This window comes from Ambystoma mexicanum, chromosome 3q (assembly GCF_040938575.1).
Source record: "Ambystoma mexicanum isolate Mex_15411 chromosome 3q, UKY_AmexF1_1, whole genome shotgun sequence".
NCBI classification, from domain to species: Eukaryota; Metazoa; Chordata; class Amphibia; order Caudata; family Ambystomatidae; genus Ambystoma; species Ambystoma mexicanum.
Window position 1 is genome coordinate 779,555,698 of NC_090926.1, and position 25,557 is coordinate 779,581,254.

Below are 25,557 nucleotides of genomic sequence, written 5' to 3' on the forward strand. Positions count from 1 at the left end.
ATCCACAGAAGCCTTTTGGCCATCAATACAATTGGCTGTAGTTGGAACGAATGAGCTCAGCTGTGCTTGGGGCTTTTCTAATTGCCTCAAAATATCAAATAGTTCTTTTGTTTTATTTTCAGATTTTTTCTATTTGAGTGTTAAAGAATCTCTTTTCCTCTTGTACATCGCTCTTGTATAGCTTCTCCTTTGCTGTTGCAGAACAAGGCGCCAAAACCACGGAGTGACCAAAGAAGTTGTTGAAACCTGTGCCAGAGGTCCTCCCTTGAGCCTGCTGCTGAGAGATCCTGTCGATTGTTTTGCCTTTCGTCATCAGACCCAGGAATCCAGGGGTCGGGTCCAGTGCCGTCACATTGAGGAGAATCCCGCCACAAAGATTTCTAACCAAAGGTACTGTGGGTAAAAGGGTATTGCTTACCTTGTACCGAAAAGTCGCACCAAAGCATTGGAGTGCACATAGATGTGTCCAGAGCAACCCCCTCTTACCTCTGACCCAAGCTTCTGCTTGTTCCCCTTTAGCGAGTCCTTTAACAGGGTCTCCAACTTTGGTTGTAGCCTCTCTCTAAACCGCATTTAGCTAGGGTTGCGTTTCAGACCTTAAGAGACTTGTTGTGCGAAGAAACCGCCCCTAAAACCTTGCTAGTGTTACACTAACCAACTATTTTCCTTCCCAAAAGTCACTATCTTATGAGTAAGTGTATTTACCGTATTTCTTATAAGCTTCACCATAATATGATACAACTGTCATTACTGTCAAAAGCTGTAACAATTGTAACTGCGGGTAACTACAAACTAAGCAGTGGCCTTTGAAAATTATTCTAAAGTATTCCGAAGTGTTTTGGTTTATTGTACTAAATATTTAAAAGTGATTCTTGTGTAAATATAATAAATCTATATTATAATATTTATGTATGTGTAAGTGATTCTTTGATGTGCATTACTAACTAGGTTCAATGTACTTAATTACAAATCACATCTTCCTCTTATAATAAACCTGACTGCTCTACCACTCTACCAAGGTTCCATGAGTATTACAGACTGATACTACGAGTTGGGGATCTACAAACCATTGGGATCGTTTTGTGAAGTCCTAGCTTCCAGAGGACTTTGGGAAAACTTCCCTAACCCTCACCCAAAACCCTCTCTCGTTCAATCAAAGACCAAAACCTGAGGGTCCTTTTCAACAATTACCTTACAGTTCATTACTAGCACTGCAACCACTGCCAGACATAACCTTCTTAACATCAAAATAACGCACTCGCACTTTACCCACTAATCTGCCAAAACACACTTCTACTCTTGTGCAAAATAAACTTGAATACTGTGTTAGCCTTTTACTTGGCCTCTCCCACGCCTCTTAAAATACAGAATTTTTTGCCACCCACTCCCATTACAATCTACCTCATGCCTCTCCAACTTCTACTTACGGACATCTTGTCGGCTGGCTTTCAATGCCTAATCACGGCATCTTTAACATCATTGTTTTCTTCATATCCATTTTTGTTCTTGCCCCGACCACCTGGCTGACTTAATTACCCTATACGTCCCATATGAGCTCCCTATCCTTAAATCGATCATCCCATGGCTCAGTGTTCCCAGTATCGCAATGGCTCCCTCTCCTTCCTTGCCCTCACCAATGGGAACGCATTTCTCACCAAACTCAAAAGTACATCTTCCCTTGAATGTTTCCAGTCCAAACTTAAGCTCCATGTCCAGTGCAAACGTAAGCTCCGTTTTCTTTACAGCAAAGGTCTTTCACCCCACCCTCCAAAACTCACTGTTCCATCTCTCACATCCCACTCCACTCTGAAACCCTACTGTAATTAGGATCTATGCGATTACTGCTCATCGGGAACACTGAATACAAAAATGGCAAGTTTCTTTTTTCTTTTTGCACAATTAGATGCGGGGGAGAACTCCTGCAATCCCCCCATAATCCCCTCACATGACATGCATTACTCACCGTAATAGCATTTCTGATGATTGTATCTGCTTAGATTCACATGTTGTGCATATAGTCCGACACATAGTGGTAATCGCAGAGTATTGCATCTTTCTTTCAAATATCGAAAGGGGTCGTCGACATGGGCGTGACTAACACTATCTGCGACGTGTAGTGTACCCAAAATCCCTCACATGTCAAGATCCCTCTGGTTGTGTTTTCTCTGGCGAGGGAGCCTTATAGTCAGCATGAGCGAGTACAGAAGAGAGTAGGTGTAAGACATTCCTTCAACTGCATGAGGGGAGGAAGGGTGGGCGCATGTGAATCTAAGACGATACAATCATCAAACATGCTACTACGGTGAGTAATGTATGCCTTCTGATGCCTGTGAATCTGCTTAGAATCACAGGCTGTGCATAGACAAGCGAGCAGTACCCAGAGATGGTGGTGGGGTGTGTGAAGGAACAGTAGCAAATAGATGTCTTAGCACTGCTTGCCCCACCTGAGAATCAGACCTAGAGTGTGTATCTAGGCAATAGTGTTGTGTAAAGGTGTGTACAGAACTCCAGGTTGCTGCTTTACAAATGGACTCAAGAGGAACATTTGCAATGAATGCAATTGCAGCCCATGTGCCCCGAGTAGAGTGTGCTCTAGGCATGAAGGGCAGATATCTCTTGGCAAGAGTGTAGCACAATGTAATGCAGTTCAAGATCCACTTTAAAATAGCTGATTTTGAGGCAGGGTCCCCTTCTCTACCAGTTGTCACAAACGAAAAACGGGTTTGTTTTTCTTAGTGGCTTTGTATTTTCCAGATAGGTGCTGACCTCAATCCGAAGGGAAGGGCTCTGAACTGGTAGTGAAGCCCTTGGACCACGAATCTGAGAAACTTTCGGTGTCCCTTTAGGATGGGGATATGGAAGTAAGCATCCTCCAAATCCAACGACGACAGGAAATCGCCCTCCTCCAGCTGACCCAGGACGTGCTGGACGGTGACCATCCGGAACTTCTGTGCCTTGATGAATTTGTTCAGTCGTCGTAGGTCCAGGATGGGACGCCATCCTCCTGTCTTCTTCACGAGGAAGTATCTTGAGTAAACTCCGGAGCCCCGAAGCCTCTTTGGGACGAGCTCCATGGCGCCTTTCTTGAGCATCGTCTTTGCCTCCAAGAGAAGTTGAGGGACGTGATGTTCCTTCCTGGCCACGGAGGGGACGCGCGGGCACTTCTTTAGAAACTCGAGCGCGTGACCCTGGGCCAGGGCGTCCAGCACCCAACGGTCAGTGAAGATGGACTCCCACACGCTGACGAAGTTCGCCAGCCGGCCTCCCACCGGGATGCTTCGGTGGGGGCCCGACCCCACGGCCGGTTCAGTCCTGCTTCGACAAGGCTTTGCTGCCTTGTCCTCCCTGGCGACTACGGCGGGGTCCGCCCGACTTGCCTCGTCCCTTGTATGCTTCCTGTGACAACGAACAGGCCGCTTGACGGTAGGTGAAATATCCGCCGCCGGAACCTTTGGAGGCACCCTGCTTGCCTCCGGTGCTCCGAAAGGGCAGCCGTCGTTGCTGGAGAACATCAAGAGCCCGGGCCGTCTCCGTGTCCGTCTTGATGGCTTGCAGGGAATAGTCCACTGTTTTCCCAAACAGGTTGCTCCCGTCGAACAGCATGTCCAAAACTCTGGTCTGCACGTCCTGCCGGAAGTCCGTTGTCTTGAGCCATCCACGCCGTCTCCCAACTGGCGAAACCCAGTGTCAGCGATGTCCGTCACTATCGTAATGGCGTGGTCCGACGCCACTTCTCCTTCCTGCAAGATCTCTAGGGCCTCCGCCCTCTTGTCGTCCGGTAGGAAGTCCAGCAGGGGGGCGATCTTGTACCACAACTCCCTGTCGTAGCGGGCTACGATAGCCAAGGCGTTGGCAGCCTTAATCGTCGTCGCTGGCGATGAGATGACTCTGCGTCCCATCGTGTCCAATTTCTTTCCCTCGCCATCCAGGGGGGAGGTTGACGTAGAGGCCGATGCCCCCCTGCTTTCTTCCTGGCCGCCGCAGAGACGACCGAGTCCGGGGTCGGCTGTGCCCGAAGGCACAAGGGGGCTGCGTCCGGGACCCGGTACTTCTTCTCGTACCGATCCCTTCTCGCAGGCGTTGTGGATGGGTTCTTGAGGAGGGCGAGACCCTCATCCCAGATATCGTCCAGTAGAGGTACAGCGAGGACCGTCTTCCTCTTGGTCTCGCGCCGTTGATAAAGGAAACCTTCCTTCTTCTCTTCCGGGCAGAGCTGGAAAAGCTTGGATGCCCTGGCGATCATGGCATGAAACGATCCAATCTCGTCGGGCGGGGAAGCCCGGGGAGGAGGTGATGACGGAAGATCCTCATCGTAAACTTCGTCGTCTGTACCCATCGCGGCCGTGTCCGTCCCCGTATCATCCCCACGGGTCGTGGACGGGGAGGAGGGCTGAGCAGGGCGCGATGGTTGAAAAGGAGGTGGAGGATGAATCCTTCTTTTCTTAGGAGGAGGGCTCGCAGAAGGGCCTGGCTCCAGGTCCCCCGCCGGGAGCGGTTCCTCCGTTGGTGGTAACGGCAATCTCGTCCTCATCTCCGAGCATAAGGACTGTATAGCCAACAAAATGGCTGCCGAGTTGTCTTGCGGCACTGGTTGAGGGCGTTTCCGACGGGCGGTCAGGAACCTCGTCGGCACCCTCGACGTTCTCGTCGTCTCCTTCGTCGGGGTCCCTCCCGACGGGCTGGTCATCTTCCACGCCAATGCCGTGGCTTAAGACTTCGATCAGCTCCTCTTCAGAGGTTGAGGCCGAATCCACGATGGCCTCCTGCCCCCCCTTTTTCTTCTCCGTCGGAGGTTTCACGGGGGCCCTGTCGATGGGCTTGAAAGAGGACTCCCTCCGCGGTGGCAGGGAGACTCTGGGCCCCGAGGTCGCCTCCACTGGTGTAGCCTCCACAGGCAGAGCCAGGGCAGCCGCGACTATCTCAATAGAGGCCTTGGCAGGGTGGATCAAGGCTTTCACCACCTTAGGTGCGCTCACCGCCTTCTCCTTGGGGGGAGGGTCACTGCCTCGCTCCCCCTCCAATGGGGCCTTCGAGCTCGACCGGGGACAGCCCTAGAGAGTGAGTGCCCCTTGTTTAAGTAATACATGGCAGTAGTACTGTCCGCGAAGACAAACTGTTTTCGCCTTGAGGTGTGCTTAGAAGGCCTTCAGGGCCTTAAACACTGCTAGCAGTTCAAACAGGTTGATGTGATTGGATGCTGCCGCTGGGGACCACACGCTGTGCGTCGTCTGTTGAAGGAGGTGAGCTACCCAACCCGTCAGATGAGTCTGTGGTGAGAGTGCCTTCAACTGCAGGGGATGGGGGGGGGGTTGAAGGCTTTCCCCTGCAGCAGGTTTTCCCTTGACCACCACTGCATAAACTGAACGAGGGCTGCCGAGACAACCACTAGATAGTCACGCTGGCCGGACACCATTGGCTCGAGAGCCAGTCAATGTTGTAATCCTGAATTTTTGAGGTTTGACATACTTGTTCGCCGGCGCAGGTTTAGAACAGGGCGCATGTTGAGATCCTTTTTGTGTACAAGGAAGTACACTGAATAAATACCCTCATTTACCTGGAGAACGGGGACGACTTCAATGGCGCCCTTTTCCAGCAGGACCTGAACTTCTTCCAGCAGGATGACCAGGTGTTCTGGCGACAGGCGTCTGCTTTTCTGTGGGTGGTATCGAGGTGGTCCGTGAAACTCGATGCAGTAGCCGTGGGCAACAGTCTTTAACAACCACTGGTCTGATGTGATCCCGCCAGGCGTGGATGAATGATGACAAGCGACCCCCGACCGGGAAAGCGTGGGAGGGGACCCGAACCGGCAAGTCACTTTGAGGAAGGGGCCGGGAAGCCTCTAGGAGTAGAGTTCCTGCCTCTACCCTTGCCTCTGCGAGGGCCTCTTTATTGGTGGTTACTAGAAGAGCCTTGGCCGGAGGACCAGGGGGTATTCCCCGAGCCGAATTGTCCATGGGGAGAGCGGGAAAATGATTGCCAACAAAATGACTGGCATGAGTTAGAGCCTACATGCTGGTGGAAGGGCTTAGCTGCGATTTGGCTGAGCGACTTTAGTGTTTCGTGTTCTTTTTTCACAATCTCCAGGGCGTCATCGACAACCTTTCCTCAACTGGTTTGTTGATAAGAGATGCCCGAGTTTCGGGTTTAAAGCAGAAGTTCTTTAACCAGGTGTGTCTTTTAAGTAAGGTCCTTGGGCTAGAGTGGATCTGGCAGTCTTGACTGCCAGCACGCGTGATCGGCGGGATCTGCGACATCTTTAAGGCCATCCTGGACTAGGCCCCATTAGACATGGCTGTAACGTGCCAGGAGAGTGGTATTGTTTGCGATCCTAGTAGAATTGGCTGCAGTGGCAGTGACCCGTTTTACCAGAGCATAACGCTTTTTACAATCTTTGTCCGGAGGGGCTTCCGCCGAGGACAGTGGAACCCCTGCCCTTTTCAGAGTGGTAGTAATCACTAGGGAGTCGGGTGTAGCATGAACACTTATATAGAGGGGGTCGGAAGGTGATGGGCGGAATCAGTTTTCAACCCGGGGTTGACCGCCCGTGTGAGGGACGGCAGAAGGGGTCAAGCGCCCCTTTATAAAGTTCAGTGAAGGGATAGCTTGACTAGTAGGAGGCTTCTCCTTTAGGATATCTTCAACAAAGTCTGAATCTGGAGCTGCCTCATGTGTTGCAATCTGGAAATGATCAGCTGCTCTTTTCAAAATAGCATTGAACAACATCTGGTCGTCTACAAGTGACAAATCCCTCTGTGGAGGCTAAGAAGGGGGATCTTGACAGATAATATCGGGGTCAGGGGTATGTGTAGGTGATAGCCAAGGGCACTGATCCCGACCTGATCTTGACTCCAGTCTGGGTACTGATCAGCTGTGTATTGTGAAAGGGATTAATGTCCTCATAGGTATCCTCCTGTGTTGAGTCCCTGGGAAATCAAAGTTATCCTCCTGGTGTCCCTGTGCAGAGATGGGGAATTTCTGTAGTTTGTAAGGCATGGGGCAGGAGTTCTCTTCCCTGGGTCTTTTGGGTGTAATGTACCCGTCAGAAAAGTCAATAAATTGGGCCATTTTGTCCATGTATTGTTCAAATCTCTCCCTAGTCCATAGGGAAGAGGTAGAAGAGTCTGGAGGTTGAAAAGGTTGCCCAGAAGGGGGAGATTTTCCCAATAAGGCCTTAGAGAGGCTGGGGGGGCATCAGAATACTCCTCTCGACGAGAGGGGGTGCCCTTGTGCGCTGGGGCTGCCGAAATGAAAGCCGAAAGGCTTTCGTGGATTTTCGGCAGTTGAATCGAAGGTCTTGAGGCGCCAGAAGGCGCTGTCGCGGTCAGTGACTCCACCGAGGCCTTAGGTGCTTGTGCGCGCATTTGGATGTTGTGTCGACAACGGTATGTTTTTTTTTTTTTAGAGTGAACGCCTGTTCCAGAGGGATGCCCAGTCACAAATGTCATGAAGGCTGATGCGTGTAGGGCACCAAATCGCAAGGTTCGGAAAGCGCAGTCGTAATTTTCAGTGGCCCTGTTGGCATTGTATGCTTCTTCGACGAGGCCTTTGGGGTTGTGTGTCCTCTCCATAGCAGAGGGTTTTAGCAGCCAGACCAAGAAGAGAAAGAGGGATAGAGAAGAATAAACCCAGGGCCCCACTCTCCCTAATGTAAGGGCCTGGCTGGAGGGCCAAGACCAAGCGGTCAACAGTCTAACAGTTGAACAGTTGAACAGTTGAACAGTTGAACAGTCACCGAGCAGGTTGTAGATGTCTTTGGCGGCAGGAAACCCAGAAGGCAGTTGTCACGAAGATTAGTCGGGAGACTAGACGACCAAAGGTCGTGGGGACATAATTAACAATATTAACTCTTGCAAGCTAACTCTTGCAAGCACTGCATAGGCGACCAACTATGTTGGTGGAAAAAAACAATCTGAGGGACCTCGACGCACGAGCGATTTTGGGTACACTACATGCAACGTTGGGGATAGTGTTACAGTCACGCCCATGTCGACGTCCCCTTTTGATCGTCGAAAGAAGAACAAGTTACTTTCTTACCTGTTAACGTTCTTTCGATGGGATGTTCCTCCGACGTATTCCACATCTATGACAGTAATCACCACAGCTGTGCTGCCTCGGAAAAATATTCGCTGTAGGCGTCCTGCGCCGATGACGTCGATACGCTGTCCTCGCGTGCCTCCATCGAGGGTCGACATCACCAGATGTTATATCTAGGACACACGGCGCCCGTAGCCTCAGTTGTAGTTTTTTCCCAGAACGTGTGGCACCAATCTCCTGCCAGTATGATTGCAGAAAGCCTTGCGGAAACGTAAGCTGCAATTGCATAAGAAATTCTGTTGAGGCGCAGGCTGGAAGGGTGCGATGTGGAATACGTCGGAGGAACATCCAATCAAAAGAACGTTACCAGTAACTTGTTCTTCGAAGGGATTGTGTCCTCCGACGTATTCCACATCTATGACAGACTCCCAAAGCAGTACCAACGTATGGTAGGTGGGAAAAGAATTTAGAATTTTAGAATGCCCAATCAAATTGCAGAATAGAGGACTGCCTTACCAAAGGCCAAATCTTGCCCATGGATAGAGTCCAGGGAGTAGTGTTTTACAAAAGTATGGACGGAGGCACATGTGGCTGCTTCACAAATATTACGAAAGGGAACACCCCTCTGCAGAGCAGTAGAGGCAGGCCCACCCCTAGTAGAATGGGCCATAACATTCAGAGATCGTCAAAATGATCCATCTGGACAAGGTCTGCTTGGCAACAGCTTGACCTAAACGCCTTCCAGCGTATCCTACCAAGAGTTGATTGTCCACTCTGACCCGGGACATCCATGAGAGATAGAAACTCAAAGCTCTCCTCGGATCCAAACTATGGAACCTCTCCCCTTCATTACCAGGGTGCGGAGGATAGAACATCGGAAGAATTACTTTCTGGCTCAAATGAAATTCCGACACAACCTTCGGAAGAAAAGGAGGATGAACCCTAAGGACAACCCTGTCCTTATGGAACACTGTGAAAGGTGGCTTGGCGGATAGTGCCTGCAACTCACTCACTCTGCGAGTGGAAGTAACCGCAACCAAAAATACAGTCTTAAAGGTCAACATTCTCAAAGGACAAGAATGTAAGGGCTCAAACGGAGCTCCCATTAGGAATTTTAGAACCAAATTCAAATCCCATCCGGGCACCTGGAACAGGGGAAACACATTAGTTAGTCCTTTTAAAAACTGAGAAATCAAAGGAATCTTAAAATATGAACACTCCTCAGACGAGCGCTTAAATATGGACAGTGCCGCCAGGTAACCCTTAATGGTACCCACTTGCAGGCCTTTGCAGGCTAATGAAAGCAAAAAAGACAGAACCACAGGAATTGAAAACTGAACTGGATCCACATTCTGAACCCTGTACCAGTCGCAGAACTTTCTCCAACAGCAATGGTACAGGGATTTTGTTGCTGGTCTTCTGGCCGAAAGCAACACCTCCATCACGTCTTCAGGGAGGTCCCAATCCTTGTACCTCAACCTTTCAGATACCAAGCATGAAGGTTGAGAGACTTGACCTCTGGATGGAGAACCCGACCCCCCTCACGTGAGAGCAGATCGTCTCGGTAGGGAAGACGCTGTTGAGAGCAGATGGACATGTCGAGAAGGTCCGAGTACCACGCTCTCCTGGCCCATGTCGGAGCAATGAGGATCATTCGGGAACCGAAACTTTGTAACCTCCGCAACACTTGCGGAATGACGGGGACTGGAGGAAACGCGTACAGCAGTGGGAAGGACCACTCCACTATGAACGCGTCACCTAAGGCTCCTCTTAGAGGAAATTCCAGCGAGCAGAATCTTTCGCACTTCCGGTTGACACTGGTAGCGAAGAGATCTACTTGTGGGGTCCCCCAAAAGGCAAAGATCTCACTTCCTGAGCCAGCTCCCACTCGTGAGAGACCGTGCTCTGCCTGCTTAGAGCGCCCGCCATCGCGTTTTTCGTCTCCGGCCAGAGATCGAAATTTCCTGCTGGATGGCCCAGAACCAGAGCTGCATCGCCAGTGGGAGTGACCCTGCCCCCCCCCCTTTTGTTGAGTTAGTGCATTGTTACTGTATTCTCCGTCATGATCAGGACATGTTTCCCCCGCACAGTCGGCAGAAAAGCCTTCAGGGCTAGCCTGACAGCTCGCCGCTCTAACAGATTGATGTGGAGTCTGGACTCTGACGGAGACAAACGACCGCTGACTGTCAACTCGTTGGCATGAGCTCCCCATCCCTTGAGGGACGCGTCCGTCACAATCGTCACCTCCGGCCATGGTAGCCAAAATGGTGCTTCCTTCATCAGATTGCCTTCGTCGGCCCACCACAGAAGGTCCTGGGCGACCGAGGGCGGCACCTGAACGGGATCCAACATCGTGCCGGAGGACTGCTACCACTGCATCTTGAGAGCCCACTGCAGAGATCTCATCCGCAACCTGGCCTCCGGCACCAATAGAATGCAGTATGCCATGAGGCCGAGCAACCTCAAGCACTCTAACGCCGGGAGACTCTGGGCATGTTGAAACTTGTCCACCATCTGCAGAATGTGATGAGTCCTCACCTGGGAAGGAGAGCACTGCCCCAGGGATGTTTCAAGCACTGCTCCGATGTACTGGAGCTGCTGGGTAGGTGTCAAGTGGGACTTCTTTAAGTTGAGGATGAAGCCCAGCTTGTGAAGGGAGTGGCAGACGGACAGATGTTCCAGGACCTGCTCGGGAGAGCGCGCCCTGATCAACCAATCGTCCAGGTAGGGGTAGACGTGAATCCCCCCCTTTCCTGAGATAAGCTGCCACCACCACCATTAGCTTGGTGAAGACCCTCGGGCAGAGGTCAATCCGAACAGCAGGACCCGAAAGTGAAAATGCGAGTCGCGAACCTCAGGTACTTCCTGTGCTTGGGATGAATCGGCACATGAAAGTAAACATCCTTGAGGTCGAGAGACACCAACCAGTCCTGAAGTTGAAGGGCCTGCAGGACTTGAGAGTAACCATCTTGAACTTGTACTTCCTGAGGAGCTTGTTCAAACCACTCAAGTCCATGATGGGTCTCAATCCCCCGTCCTTTTTCGGGATCAAAAAATATGGGGAATACCATCCCTTGTTCCTCTCCGCTACAGGCACCAGTTCTATGGTGCCTGTCTCAAGCAAGGATTTGATTTCCTGCAAAAGGAGCGGATCCAGACTCTTCAAAGAGAGCTTCCCCGGTGGATTGTCGTGAGGCCTCTGCCGGAAAGGAAGACAGTAGCCGTGGGCTATGATCTCCAGAACCCACAAATCTGAAGTAATGGCACGCCATTCTACAAGATGCTGCATCAGCCTTGCCCCGTAACCGGCGAACTATGGGACATGGCCTCATGACTGAGTGGAAGCGGCTGTACCTCGTGTACTCCTACGTTGGCCCCTTTGACTGGCAGCTCCCCTCGATCTACCAAAGGAAGAGTAGTATCGAAAGGAACCTCCCCTCCATTGCTGTCCCCTAGGACGAAAAGGCAGAGGTTGACATACTCCAGCGCTCAGCGACTTTGCTGCAGCTTTGGAGGTCTGCAACCTCTCAAGGCTCTCGTCAGCATTGCTGCCTCAAAGATGGACACCATCAAAGGGCATGTTGAGAAGCCGGGACTGCACATCAGGAGCAAACCCAGACTTCCGCAACCACACAAACCTGCACATCACGGTGCTTGCCGCCATGGACCGGCTGACACAGTCTGCCACGTCCGGGCCGACTGAACTGTTTCACACATGGCATCCTTGCCATCGTGCACGAGGGCCAGAAAACCATCCCGTTCCTCCCCTTCGGGAATATGTTCAGCCGCCAAAGATACACAATTCCACAGAGTGTGAGTGAATCTTGCCAAGGCACAAACGGAGTTGGCTACCTTTAAAGCCATACCCCCAGATGAAAATACTTTCTTTGCCCAACCATCAAAGCGCTTATCGTACCTATCCAGAGGGATGGTAGGGTACGCAGCCTGCTTTGCTGGGGCTGTAGCCGCCTGCACCACCAAACTCTCTGGAGTGGGGTGCGTAGACAAGTAGCAGGGGTCGCTACTGGCTGGATGGTATTTTTCTGGTAGCGACTTATTCACTGCCGGGAGACAATCCGGAGCAGTCCAAGCCGCCGCCACCCTTCTTTGTAAGGCCAAATGAAACGGCAGCACCGGGTCAGTGGGTGGACCTTGGTCCAATATATCTGTCAGGTCATCCTACAGAAAATCCACAGGTGGAGCAGACCACCCCAAGTACTCGACATGAGACGCCTGTACAAGGACTCAGCATGTGTACCAGGCTCAGGCCTACCAAACTCAACCTCCAGAGAGGTGTCCAGATCACTGGCGTCATGCAAGGATTGACGCAGGTCTTCCATCTGGCTATGACCTGACAACAGGTCATCAGGAACCTCAGGAGGTACAACCCCCTCCTCTGAGATGTAATCCAAAGGCTGGAATAAATCGCTGGACGAGGGTACAGGAAAAGGCTCAAACACAGGCCTCACCGATTTACTGAGGGCCTTCCTCGGAGGTTCCACCGCTCTCTGGGGTACCTCTGGCAAATTCTCTGCAAAAGGCTTTGAGGGCGGTGATGGAATCTGCGTCAACGTTGACCGAGGCGTCAACAACTTTGACAACTGCTTCGAGGCGGGAGCCCTGAGCGTGTCCTTCGACTGCCTCGGCGCCGATGGCGTCAACGACTTCCTCAGAGCCGGAGCCTCGAGAGAGTCCCTCGACAGACATGGCGTCGATGCCTTCTTAGAAGGCCTCACAGGCTCAGGCGGTCTCCCGGGCGTCGAGGGCCGGACCTGGACCTGGCACGGCTATGGCGATCAACCTTGTCCGATCGGGACCTTGGCGGCTCCCGATGATCGCACCGACCGCCCGAGCCCGAAGGCGTGCAAGCGGTGGCCCTAGCTTGTTCCTTGCCGGCTTCTCTCAAAGGCGTGGACGGAACAGTGCCCTGCGATTCAAAAATCACCATCATCTCCTTGCGGAATGCGTCCCATTCCGCCGGCGATGAATACTTGTTGGGACAAGCGTCCCGCCATCTGGCGGAGTCTTCTGACGAGGACGGGGAAGGCGACCGGTGACGGCACTTCCGAGAGTGCCTAGAAGAGGCAGAGGAATAGTGGGACCCACTCCGAGAACGAGGCCTCCTGGACTTACGCCGACGCGGAGAGTCACCCCTCAAATCGTCGGTCGAAAGCCCAGCGGATTTATACTTACGGGGTTTTGAAACCCTATCTACAGACAACTACTTCTTCCGCTCCCGCAAGGCCTTCAACGTCAAGGACTGGCATTCATCGCAGTAGTCAGTGGCGTGGCTCTCGCCTAGGCACCAAAGGCAGCTGTCGTGCCGGTCTGTAAGAGACATCTTGGAACCGCTGTCCCGGCACTTCTTGAAGCCCGACCTTGGGTGTAGAAGAAGACGAAGACATATTCTCAATAATCCAAGTTAGAAGAACCGATTCACCAGGGAAGAATTGAGAACCCTGAAATTCCGAGGCGAACACGTTCGCAGAAAAAACGGAACTGAGGCTACGGGTGCCGTGCGTCCTAGCTATAACATCCGGTGACGTCCACCCTCGACGGAGGCCCGCGAGGACAGCGTATCGACGTCATCGACGCAGGACGCCGAAATTGTGGTGATTACTGTCATAGATGTGGAATCACAATCCCCTCGAATGATACAATACTCTGCGATTTCCACTAGATGTCTGACTATATGCAGAGCATGTGATTCCAAGCAGATTCACAAGCATCAGAATTGTACTTGAGGATACAGAAAAAAAGAGTTAAAAGGATGACCCTAAGGGTCCCCCAGCAACACTGCCCATAAGGAGCTGTGTGCTGCAGTTTAAAAACGCAGATGCCTTTAAGAGCTGTGGCGTAGACAGACTCCCTATTACAGGTAGAGTACAAAGAATAGAGTTCCAAAAGACAGAGCCCACAAGAATGAATGAGTGGAAAAAGGCTCCACTCATTCAGGATTGAAAGAAAAAGGTCCAGAAGTCCAGCAAAAAGTGCTGGTGGTCTCACTAGGAAAGGGGATGAAGCACAAAATGATAAATCTCCCTAACAGCCACCAGATCAGAGGAGAGAATTTCTGGAGTGAACTTCTATGGAGTGTTGTAGAAGCTATGGTTATATGCCCATCTCTACTCTTCCACCTTTACAACTTAACCAGAACAGGGCCTCCCTCTGGAACAGCCTCCCCACCTCTCCCAAAAACTTGAGCAGACCCACCTCCGGTTCCATAAGCAACTCAAGACCTTCCTTTTAGCTTCCACTTTCTCTCTTCCTCTCCCTTGCTGATGTCCCGGACTGTGCCGTACAATGGTCACCTGGCCACCCACTGAAACTATGGCCCAGGCTCCTTCATGTCCAGTTGCCCTTGCATTGCCTGCGGGCTCCCCCAGCACTGTCTGTATCTGCAACCCTAAAGTCCCTTGTCTCTCTGTACTTATTAGCCCACCTTCCGCAGCACTTACTGAGTTACCTGCACTTTTCCCCCTGCCCCCTCTGCACTTCTCCCCTCCCACCTCCCTGCACTTCAGCGATCTGAATGACAAGGCCTAGTATGATCCGTTTTTTTGTCCTCCTTCTGTCCTCTTCCCCCCCCACCCCCATCTTGTTGCATCTAGAAACACTTGTGTACAGGCGCGTTATAAATGACATATTAAAATCAAATCATGCAGATTACCTCCTAGTGTTGTAAGACTTGATGGTGCCTGTTCAGGCAATGGTGGACCACATTAGGACTTGGTAGAGTTTCTGATCATAAAATCAACCGGCTCAAGTCAGAGATCCTACCATGTTTACATTTTTGCAACAGCACTGATCTAACTGACCATGGTTTCAAATGGTGTGTCTCAAAAATAAAATAAGTATTTGGGCATCTGGCTAGCAAAATTAATCTCATTATGAACGCTAATTTGAAAGTGGCAGTGGATGAATTGTCGACCTAAACAGGTTAGTCCATGAAATAATATAAGTGTACCTGAATGATTGGACACATGATTATGGGACAGCACCAACAATAGCCAATCTAATTGATGATATGAAAGGACCAGTAGAATTTGATATCCTAACATAGGAAATTCATGTTAACAGTATTGGATATTCGACATCTATCTCTATGAAGTTGAAAGGATATGTTAGGAGAATGTGCTATTAAGAGTATAATAGTCTTGAGAAAGACCTAGGGGGCGAAACACATGTTGACTAGTAATCTCTATGGGCACACAATCAAGTGTTATGTCCATGGCAAGTAGCTGGGATGCGATAGAGCTACTTCATTCTGCGTACTGATTTTTTACCCACTTTTAAATATTGGAAATACATTCCAAAATCGCATTCATTGGAATAGCGCCTATTGTTATAATAGGTTAACACCTAGATTAACTGGGGCTGCAGCTATCCAAGAAAATATTATTAGAGGGTACCAAAGTGCACGTGTCCATGGATTTTACATAGATTGGGTCTCTTTGAATGTATGATTTGTTTGAAATTTGCCCTAGAGATTTCAACGTCTCGTCTTGATTCTTGGCTGTTTCAAGGTGGTCACCTACTGCCTTCCCAAAGAGAACATTGCTTCAAATGGGCATATTTAACAGTTTTGCTTGTGTTTCCAATATAAATCCTGACTGACTTAGCCAGGCATGGCGTTTTAGTAAGGTTCCCTCAGCAACAATTCTGCCTGCATTATCTGCTGAATCGAGGTTGCCATAAATAATGTTATTCACCAACATTTCTCTTTTAGGGTCTGGGACAGAATCTAGTTGAGTTTGTACTTTATCCCAATGGGACATATTGTAACTAGAGAGCAGGGTTGTGTTAGCAGTATTCACATGGTATGTGTGAGAAATCTGAAGGTGTCTCACCCGCTAGTCCCCAGGGATCTGTCATCCAAATGGCTAGGACACGACCATCGCTATTGGATCCAGTCCCTGGGGGTGGACCAGTGCTGGAGGATCACCTGAATTGGGGGGGAGGGGCGCTTTGGGGAGTGGAAGTGGGACACCAAAGGGTGAGACACAGTATCCCCATCCTTGCTTTTCCCCAGCCATCCTAGCAGATAGGATACTTAGAAACTCAACGCCCACCCCATCCCCATTCCTGACAAGGGACAGTTCATCAGGAGCGAAAACGGACTAACCCCAGAGCCGTATACCTGACATGTCTCAACACAAGGGTCAGACAGAGACGGACAATTACTGATAACTACACACACCTGACTTAAATCACACTTCCCCATACAAATAAAAGGCGGAGCACGAAAGCACAATCTGAGCAAGGAAAAACGCACGAGGAAGCAGCTTTTCACGGGGTGGCAGTTTAAACTGAGGAGAAAGGGGCCGAGACGAGAGAGGACGACAAGGAGGGAGTTACCCTTGTCCTTTTCACAAAAGAATCGTGACATTCAAGAAGCCTCAAGGAAAAGAAACACAAGACTAGGAATAACAGCTGACGAACAGTGTAGCGTGTGTCAAAAGGTACACATGGCCCTCCCGCATTCATTGCCAAGGTGGGGAAAATTGATTGCGTCCGTGGTACTGTCCTTGACTCTAGCAACATCAATGAGTTCAGCTCAGCCGGTGAGTAGGAAGAATCTGATAGACCAGACTGCGTTATGCTCAAGGTTGCAAGTGGCAACATTGTATGAACAAAGAACTTTGAACAAAGAACTTGTGCACGACAACTTTATGAAACCCAGTTAGGCACCAGATAGATACTGGTCTGGCACCACGTGTGTGCTCACCCGAAGGTCTCCGTTTGGTATCCCCCCCAGAGCGTGTAAATATTGAATGGTGAAATTCAAGTGGTCCTGCAGCGGGTTAGGTTAAATCCTGTGAACATTCGAAAGACTTTCGATTGCCTACGAACTGAAAGTGGTCAGAGCCAAGAGGGGGACTAATTGTTTAAAACGGGATCTGAGCCCGGAAGAAGGGAATCAGAGTGAACAGTCAAACTCACCTGTGAAGATATTGTTGTGGCAAATGTGAACCTGACTGCGGGATGCCTGCAAATTAAAGTTGGTCCGAACCCCGCTGAGGGAGGCTAATTGTGAAAGAAGGATCTGAACCCAGCTGAGGGGGATCCCAGGCGACTAATAAAGCGCCCCGACTTGAATATTTGGAAAGGAACTTTTCTTTGTTGTTTTAGTGCATCTGGCCCTCTAAAGCAAGATACTTTGAATAAGAGAGACCTGGGCACAGAAGGCCCTGCTGTTGGTAAAAGGAACTGTGATCTCATGCCGAAGAAGCCCATGAGTGTGGTGTGCTCGAGTGACCCGCCTTGTGCTGTGCTAAAAACGTGGGGAAGGGAGGCCAACGGCCTAAACATCCTTACTTATTTTGTGAACATTATCTCACACTATTTTGTAGCATAGCAGTAAGGATTGGCAATAATTAGACTCCACTAGGACTGTATTATTATTATTTGATGCTTATAGCCTGCTCCCATCTTATATTTAGATAGGCGTGTTTCACACGCCTGATAAAGTTCAATAAACACCTTTGAACTGTGATCACTTGTGTCGGTCTTACTTTGATCCCGTGCCTTCTTTGAATTTGCTGCTGATAATGCTACCTTTTTTCCCCAATGTGAAAAGCTTTATGCTCCCTTTCTCTGGGGTTGCCTACTCTTTTGCGGATGGTAGTAACCACTATGGAGTCAGGCTTCAGATGACCCTTTATGTACAAAGGGCCACAAGGTGCATGCCGAAAACTCCTTTCTATTCGGGGGTTTACACCCCTGGTAAGCGATGGTGTATGTAGAGAGGGTTGTATCCTTTTATTTATTCACTTTAGTAAAGGTATAAATGGACCTACTGCAGATTTGTCTTCAAGCATTTCGTCTACAAAATCGAGATACTGGGGAACATCCTGCATTTGTATTTTAAGTGAGCTGCTGCCCTTTTGAGCAGATCATTTTATCAGACCTGATCATGCATGAATATTCAGCTACTGGCTGATCAACAACTGGGAGGTGAGAGGATCAAGAATTGGTCGTCATCATCTTAAGTATCGTCATCACCAAATTGATGATCATAATAGTATTGTCCTGATCCACCTCAAATGACCTCGTCTTGTTTAAGAGTGGTAACATGGGGCTGCAAAAGGGAATCCACTCTGAATCTGGAGGATTTAGAGGGAGGCACTGCTTGCATTATTTCTATTTGTATCTCTGTAAGTGGCAATTTTTCCACAAAGGATACAAAGGAAGAGACCTTGTCCATAGTTTGTTGGAATTTCTCCTTTGTCCAAGCACCTCAAGGTGTTTCTTTAAAAGGGAATGGAGAATCTTTAAGGGTATAATGTGCGCTATACTGTAAAGCCTGAAACAAAGGAGAAGAGGCTTCCGTGTAATGTGAGGTTTTCGCCGACATATGAGCTTGCGGCAAAATGAGGGATTGCAGGTATTACGACGGTTGTTTGTCAAAGCACGCTCGGTGGTGTGAGTAGTACTGTGATTGGGCATCTGTTTTGGCATACATTTTTATGAGTGCGCCATAGAAACTAGCAGACCGTGTTTTATATGTGCGGATGATCTTTCGTTCGACCTTAATCTTTTTGAGCTCTCATTGCGTGCACGAGGCATGGGCGTAGAGGACTGCGTTGAGGCAGAACCAACAGTGGAGGTTTCTGTTCCACTTGGCCATGCTTCGACAAATGTTTTGCCAAAAGGCTTTGAGTTGTGTGCATCACTAGAGAGTTAGATCACCATGTTTTTATGTCTGTGTGCTACTGTCACCGAGTGTGGTCCCTATAGCGATGCTGCCGGCATGCCTTTCACAGGGGGACGGGGGGACTGGCACTTGTGAATATGCTGCTACCATTTCGTCTTCGGCACCACTGTGTGCTACATGCCTCCTCCTTTGACACTTCAGCGCTTGCTGGCACTTCTATAGCAGCCTCTACCTGCATGGCGTGGGACGCCCAACTTTTAGTACGCCGGTCCTTTAGAGTCTTATGTCAAAAAAGCTTGCAGGCAGCACAGCGTTTTTCGGGGTGAATTCGAGGAAGGCACCGATTGCTTATGACAGGTGGGGCAGAATTGAAAAGGAGTGTTCTCCATGATAAAGGAAGAGTGTAAGTAGAAAAGAGGGGGCGTGAAAAGGTAGCCATTCTCTATGGGACACGTGGAATGTGATAACCACCTCTCCACTTAGAGTATAGGCCAAGACTCAAGGTAGGCTGAAGCCGCAACGGCAGTAGACAAGGAGTCTCTAGGCGATGATCTTTGTCCGTTGAAAGCGCTGTTGAAAAGAAAGAACTGCACTGGTCCTCGAGCACAATATTAATCTTAAGTAATAACGATAAGTAATAAAGGCTACAAGACACAAGCTCCGAAACTTGGGACTGCCCACTATGGTGGAACAAAAGGGACTTCGATGTGTGAAGGACTATGGGTACTACGGACATCACACTAGGGATACTATTACAAACACGCCCAGTCAACATCCCTTTTTGACTTTTGAAAACAAGTCATGCAATACTCTGCACATAGCACTAGATGGCATTCTATGCAAAGCATACAATTCTAAGCAGATTCAAAAGCATCAGAAATATACATATATTACATATGGCACATGGACTCTTTGTTTGATAGAGCCATTAAGAGAGAATTTACCAAATTAGAGCTAATTAAGCACCAAGCTATATTCAGAGAGGAACGTTCCATTACATTGGCAGAGTTTGCAGAGGTAGGGAGCACAACGATTAATCATTCACTTTTATATCAAAGAATCTGAAGTAAGCTGTCCCTGCTTTTACCCTTCACCCCCAGAAAACACCCCATTACAATGTATCTAATGACAGCCCCATCTCGGAGACATTCTATATAATGTTATACAAAATGGTAGCTTCCGAATTGATCTCTGCAGACAGAGCACAAGCAGTGTGAGGGGGAATGTTTGGGCAGCTCACTTCCTGATAAGACATGGAACAATTCATGCAAACAAACCAATAAAGTCTCACTGAACTGTAATCTACACCAAGCTAATTACACCCAGTTTATGCTCACTAAATTGGGCCCAGCTAGAGGGTCAGAATGTCCAAAATGCCAGACTGTAGTCACCTTGCATGGTACTGTCCTAAAATACCACTCTTTTGGAAATGGATCACATACAAGCTCTCAAATATTATTGCATAGTAGTTACATGTGATCTGAAAATGTGTGTATTAGGTGATGCCCAACCCCTAGAAAAAAATAGCCTGTAGATTTAAGAAGTTAAGAAAGCCCTTAAATGGATCACCAGAATATAAATGAACAGACCACTGATGTAGTATGGTGCAACAGCCAGGAAGGAACCTATAGAGGTATGGTCATACACAGCTAGAAACTCAGGGACACTTAGGCTATCTTTATGAGCTACTTACACAGAACACTAGGACAATGGTCGATGCAACCCTGAAGACTGAAGTTGAGAGAGCATACATTTTGGCCCCCTGTCATACTCCTAATTCTAATATGACAACTTACTTCTCCAGATCTGCTGTAAATCATTGCTGGTCAGAATGGTACATGGTGTAGGGCATCTCTTACCTGATTTGCGCAAGACTCTGGCGCAAAATCTTTTAACACTGCAATATAGATGCCCTGGATGCAAACATATGACTACTACACTATTAATACAGCTAACTAATAAAGCTGCTCATCTTGGTTGAAAAATGTAATTTATGGTATTATTAAAATGCATGAAGTTCTAAAACAACTCTGAATATGTGCCACCGACTCCACTATCATTTAGACAATACTGAAACTTACATTAAAGATTGGCATCTTTTTCATTAGATCATCCAGTATGCGGCACATGCTCCTTGCTGTAGGCGTGGCTTCCACTTCCTTTGTCAGCATCTGTCTGGCCTCATCCATACGCCCCTGGAGCACATAGCCAGTAACCTGAGCAATCAAAGAGACAGTCGGTGAAGGAGAAATGTTTAAGTAGGTGACTGGCACACATCTCCAATGGTATTTAGGCTTAAAAATGAGTAGCCACCACAGGGATATATAGGGTTCTGGGCGTATACAAGTCACTGGCAAACAGCTTCAAGGGTCTGTAAGCGCACAAACAAGTGGCTGACCCACACCTCTCTAGTATCTATAAGTACATGGATAACAAAAACAGCTTAGGTTGACACTAGTCTTGTAAAGGCGAAACCAGTAAATACGTGAATCTCTGGCCTTATATTGGTCAGCTGCAAATGGCTATAGAGGCCTTAATTTAAAAATGTATTACTTGCACACTCAAAGGTGACTCACTTACTTGTGCCTATTTTTCAGACACCTACCCTTTAATCAGGCCTCCAAATGTGCACTCACCACTGGCTAGTAATAAACACTTTTCGAATAAGAAATGATGTGCTGTGTGTTTGTGGAGAACTAAGGGGGATAGTGACATGTTATGCCAGGCTAATCGCATGCACCTCTACATGTATACCCCTGATCTGAGCTTTATAGGGATGGCTAATCGTTATGAGGATCTCTAGACTTAAATATAGGTGGACCAACACAGACATTGAGTATCTAAGTGCAATAGAAAAGTGCAAGCGGTATCCACCTATAGAGGTCTCTGGGCTAACAGAGCACCACCCACAGAAGGAAGGGTGTCCATTGCCATAAACAACTGGAGGATCCAGAAAGTACAACTGATCTCATGTGGGCAAAAGAGACAGAAATTAATATCACAGGTCCCAGGAAGAAGGTTGTAAGTGGGGAAGAAAGGCATTATAGCCTGAGGCATTCATATCTGCCTTCTGCCCTATACAAATTATTTCACTCTAGCATAATTCTGGAGGGAATTAAAACAGGGGTGCATCTATATAAAGACTCACAACATCCCAGTACAGGTCATGCTTTGATGGGCTATCAGCGCTTAGGACTTCTTGGGCTTTACTGTCCACTTGACACACATGCAGCTGGACCCAGTCAAGGAGATGAAGGAGGAGTGATCCAGCTGCAAAAATGAAGGACAATAGTTAGAAACCCACACTGCACAACAAAGAAAGGAAAGCAGTTATAATCACACCTTATCAAACACAGTGTACGATAATGGCAGCCCTAAGGATCCCTCCAAGCCAGCCCCTAGGATACAGACAACCTACACCAAATTCTGCAAGGAAGCTGTTGGGGGACTGTACGACATACAATAATCAGAAATACGATGAGCAATGTATCTGCTTAGATTCACATGTTGTGCATATACTTCTGACATCTAGTGGTAATCGCAGAGTATTGCATCTTTTTTTCGAAGATCGAAAATGGATGTTGACATGGGCGTGACTAACACGATCCCTAACATGACGTTTAGTGTACCCAAAATCCTTCCCGCGTTGAGTTGCCACCTGCATTTTTTTGTTCTGCCGTGAGGGAGCCTTACAAAGGGAAGAGTGAGTACAGAGAAAGAAGTGTAAGATGTCTATGTTCCTTCTACTACTAGAGGGGAGGAAGAGAGGATGCATGTGGATCTAAGCAGATACAATCATCAGAAAAACGATTACGGTGAGTTATCTAGGTCTTCTGATGCTTGTGAATCTTCTTCGAACCACATGCTGTGCATAGACCAGTAAGCAGTTCCAGGAAATGGTGGTGGGATGTATGGAGGAACAGTTGCGAAGAGATGTCTTAGCACCGCTTGACCCACCTGAGAAACAAACTGAGTATGTGTCTCAGCAGTAGTGTTGGGTGAATGTAGGAACAGAACTCAACGGTGCTGTTTTGCAAATAGAATCTAGAGGAACATTTGCAATGAATGCAATGGAAGTCCCTATGCCTCGAGTAGAGTGAGCTCTAGGCGTAAAGAGCAGGTCTCTCTTGGCAAGAAATGTATTTAACAATCCATCTGCAAATAGCTGATTTAGAGACAGGGTCCACTTCTCTACCACTTGCTACAGAGACAAAGATTTGTTTTGTTTTCCTCAGAGGTTTTGACTTTTCAAGGTAGTATATGACCGCTCTCCTAACATCTACTATATAGAGGCTTTGTTCAGCTGCATTAGTGGGGTTCTGAAAGAAAGTAGAAAGTTCGATTGACTGGTTCACATGGAACATAGAGATGAACTTAGGCATAAAACGGGTGTGTGTGCGCAAAACCACCTTATCTTTGTGAATCGTCACAAATGTGCCTGAACCGAGAGAGCCTGCCATTCACCAACTCTCTTTATAGAGGTAATGGCCACCAAAAAGGCAGTCTTGTAGCTGAAGGCCTTCAGACTGGCCTCATGCATTGGCTCAAACGGAGGTCACATTAATCATGTGAGAACAACATTCAAGTACCTGCCGGGAGTTGGGTTGGGTTAGAGACAGGGTGAGGTGTGTAACCCCTTCCATGAATGCTGTGAGAAACCTGAAGGTGTCGCACCCGCTAGTCCCCGAGGATCTGTCATCCAGGTGGCCAGGACATCGCTTTTGGATCCAGTTCCTGGAGAAGGAGGATCACCTGGATGAGGGGTCCTCTGGGAGTGGAAGTGGGACACAGGAGGGTGAGACGCGGTATTCCCTTCCTTACAACACCTTTTGCCCATCCTACCAGGTAGGATACCTAGGAACTCATCTCCTTGCCCCCCTCTCTTTCCTGACATTAACACTTTTTCACGGACAGCTCACTGTGAGAGAAAACGGACTAACACCCGAGCCGTATACCTGACATTTCCCAACACAAGGGTCAGGCAGAGTCAGGCAATCACTAATAATTACACACACCAGACTTCCATCACACTTCCCCCACACAGATAAAAGGCAGAGCACGAAGGCACACTCTGAGCAAGGCAACACACGAGGAAGCAGCTGTACCGATAGGGCAGTTTAACACGAGGAGAAAGACGGCGAGACCAGAGAGGGTTGCAAAGAGGGAAATGCCCATGGCCTTTTCAGAGGAAGAAAACCACTACTTTCACGAGCCCTTGAGAATAAGAAACATCAGATCGGGAACTAAAGCTGAAGAAAGGTGCATTGTGTGTCGAAGGTCACCAGGGCTCTGCCGCACCGATAGCCGAGGCAGGAAGGAGCGATTGCTGTCACTGTGGTACTGTCCTTGACTCCTACAACAAAGCCGCTCCAGTAAAGTCAGCACAGCCGGTGAGTCTGAGAGACTGATAGCAGACCAGAGTTTGTTGGGACCAAGGTTGCAAGAGCCAACATTGTATGAATAAATCTGCAAATAACAGATGCAAATATAACTGAATATCCAAGGAGTAACTGAATTTTTGAAACCAAGGTAGATGCCATATACAGGGCGGTCCAGCGCCACGTGGGTGCTCATTTGAAGGTCTCTGTTAGGCATCCAACTGAGAGTGTAAAATTGGGAACTGTGAAATCGAAGTGGTCCTGAAAAGGGTCAAGCCAAACCCTGTGCACATTCGAAAGTCTTCAATAGCTAATACGAACTGTAATTGGTCCGAGCCCGGCTGAGGGAGATTGTGTAAAAGGGATCTGAGCCCCGCTGAGGGGGATCCGGGGTGAACTGTGAGTCACCCGAGAAAAGATATACAAACTGTTATTGGTCAGAGCCCGGCTGAGGGAGACTAATTGGGTAAAAGGGATCCAAGCCCGGCTGAGGGGGATCCAGGGTGAAGAGTAAATCGCCCTACTTGAATACTTGGTAGGGAACTTTTTTATTTGTTTGATACATCAGGCCCTCTGGATCAAGAGAAAAGACTTGCGCATAAGGCCCTGATGCTTGTAATAGAACTGTGTCCTAATGCCGAAGAAGCCCAAGAGTGTGCTATGCTCGACTGAACCGCCTTGTAACCGCCAGAAAACATGGGGAAGGGAGGCCAACGGCCTGAACATCCCGACTTATTTTGTGAACACTTCTTTCTTTTTTATGAGAATTACCCCACACTGTTTTGTAACTTAGTGGTAAGGATTGGCAATACGGGTTTTAGTATAGGCCCTTTTATTTTGACGAGAATCCACTACGACTGCATTATTATTTGATGGTCGTAGCTTGCTCCTATCTTAGATTTAGGTTCAGATAGGCATTTATCACACCCTTGATAAAGATCAATAAACACCCTTGAACTGTGGCCACTGTTGTCTCTTACTTTGATACCATGCATTCCTTACAATGCCTTCATTACAGGAATCATCCACAATGAAACCTTGCTCTGTTATGTGGTATACACAGAGAAGGCGGCAAGGTGGCCCTTTAGGGAATTAAAAACAAGTCCTGAGTCTAATAGGTTTTTTAGATACAGGACTTTATCTTCAGGTGAACAGTACGTAGGGTTGATGTTCTCAAAGTCACACCAAATGACAAAACGCTTCCACCTGTTGGAGTAACAGTGCCTGGTGTTAGGTTTAAGTGCCTCCTTGAGTATGTCCATACACCTCTGAGGTAGTTAAAGATGCCCAAACTATGACTTCTGGAGCCAAGATGCTTAATTGAGTGTTTGGGGGCACGGATGCAGAGTTGTCATCAAGATCATCGTGACTTGTTCCTTGTGCGTCTTGTGCACTATCCTGTTGAGAAGGGGAATGGGGGTGGAGTGGTTTAGCGTAAGCAAATCTCCTGGACCATGTCATCCAGAGACTGTTCCCTTTGGACCACCT

At 48.5% G+C, this 25,557-nt stretch overlaps 1 protein-coding gene across 1 annotated transcript in view; it reads right to left on the reverse strand.

Annotated features, from left to right (window-relative positions):
* NUP85 (nucleoporin 85) overlaps nt 1-25,557 on the reverse strand; it is a 977,524-nt gene that overhangs the window by 604,953 nt on the left and 347,014 nt on the right. Inside the window, exons 7-8 of the mRNA XM_069654821.1 lie at nt 21,840-21,961; nt 20,773-20,907 (exon numbers count right to left, since the gene is read on the reverse strand). Of these exons, the coding sequence (XP_069510922.1) occupies nt 20,773-20,907; nt 21,840-21,961 (257 nt within the window). The remainder of the gene's footprint in view (nt 1-20,772; nt 20,908-21,839; nt 21,962-25,557) is intronic.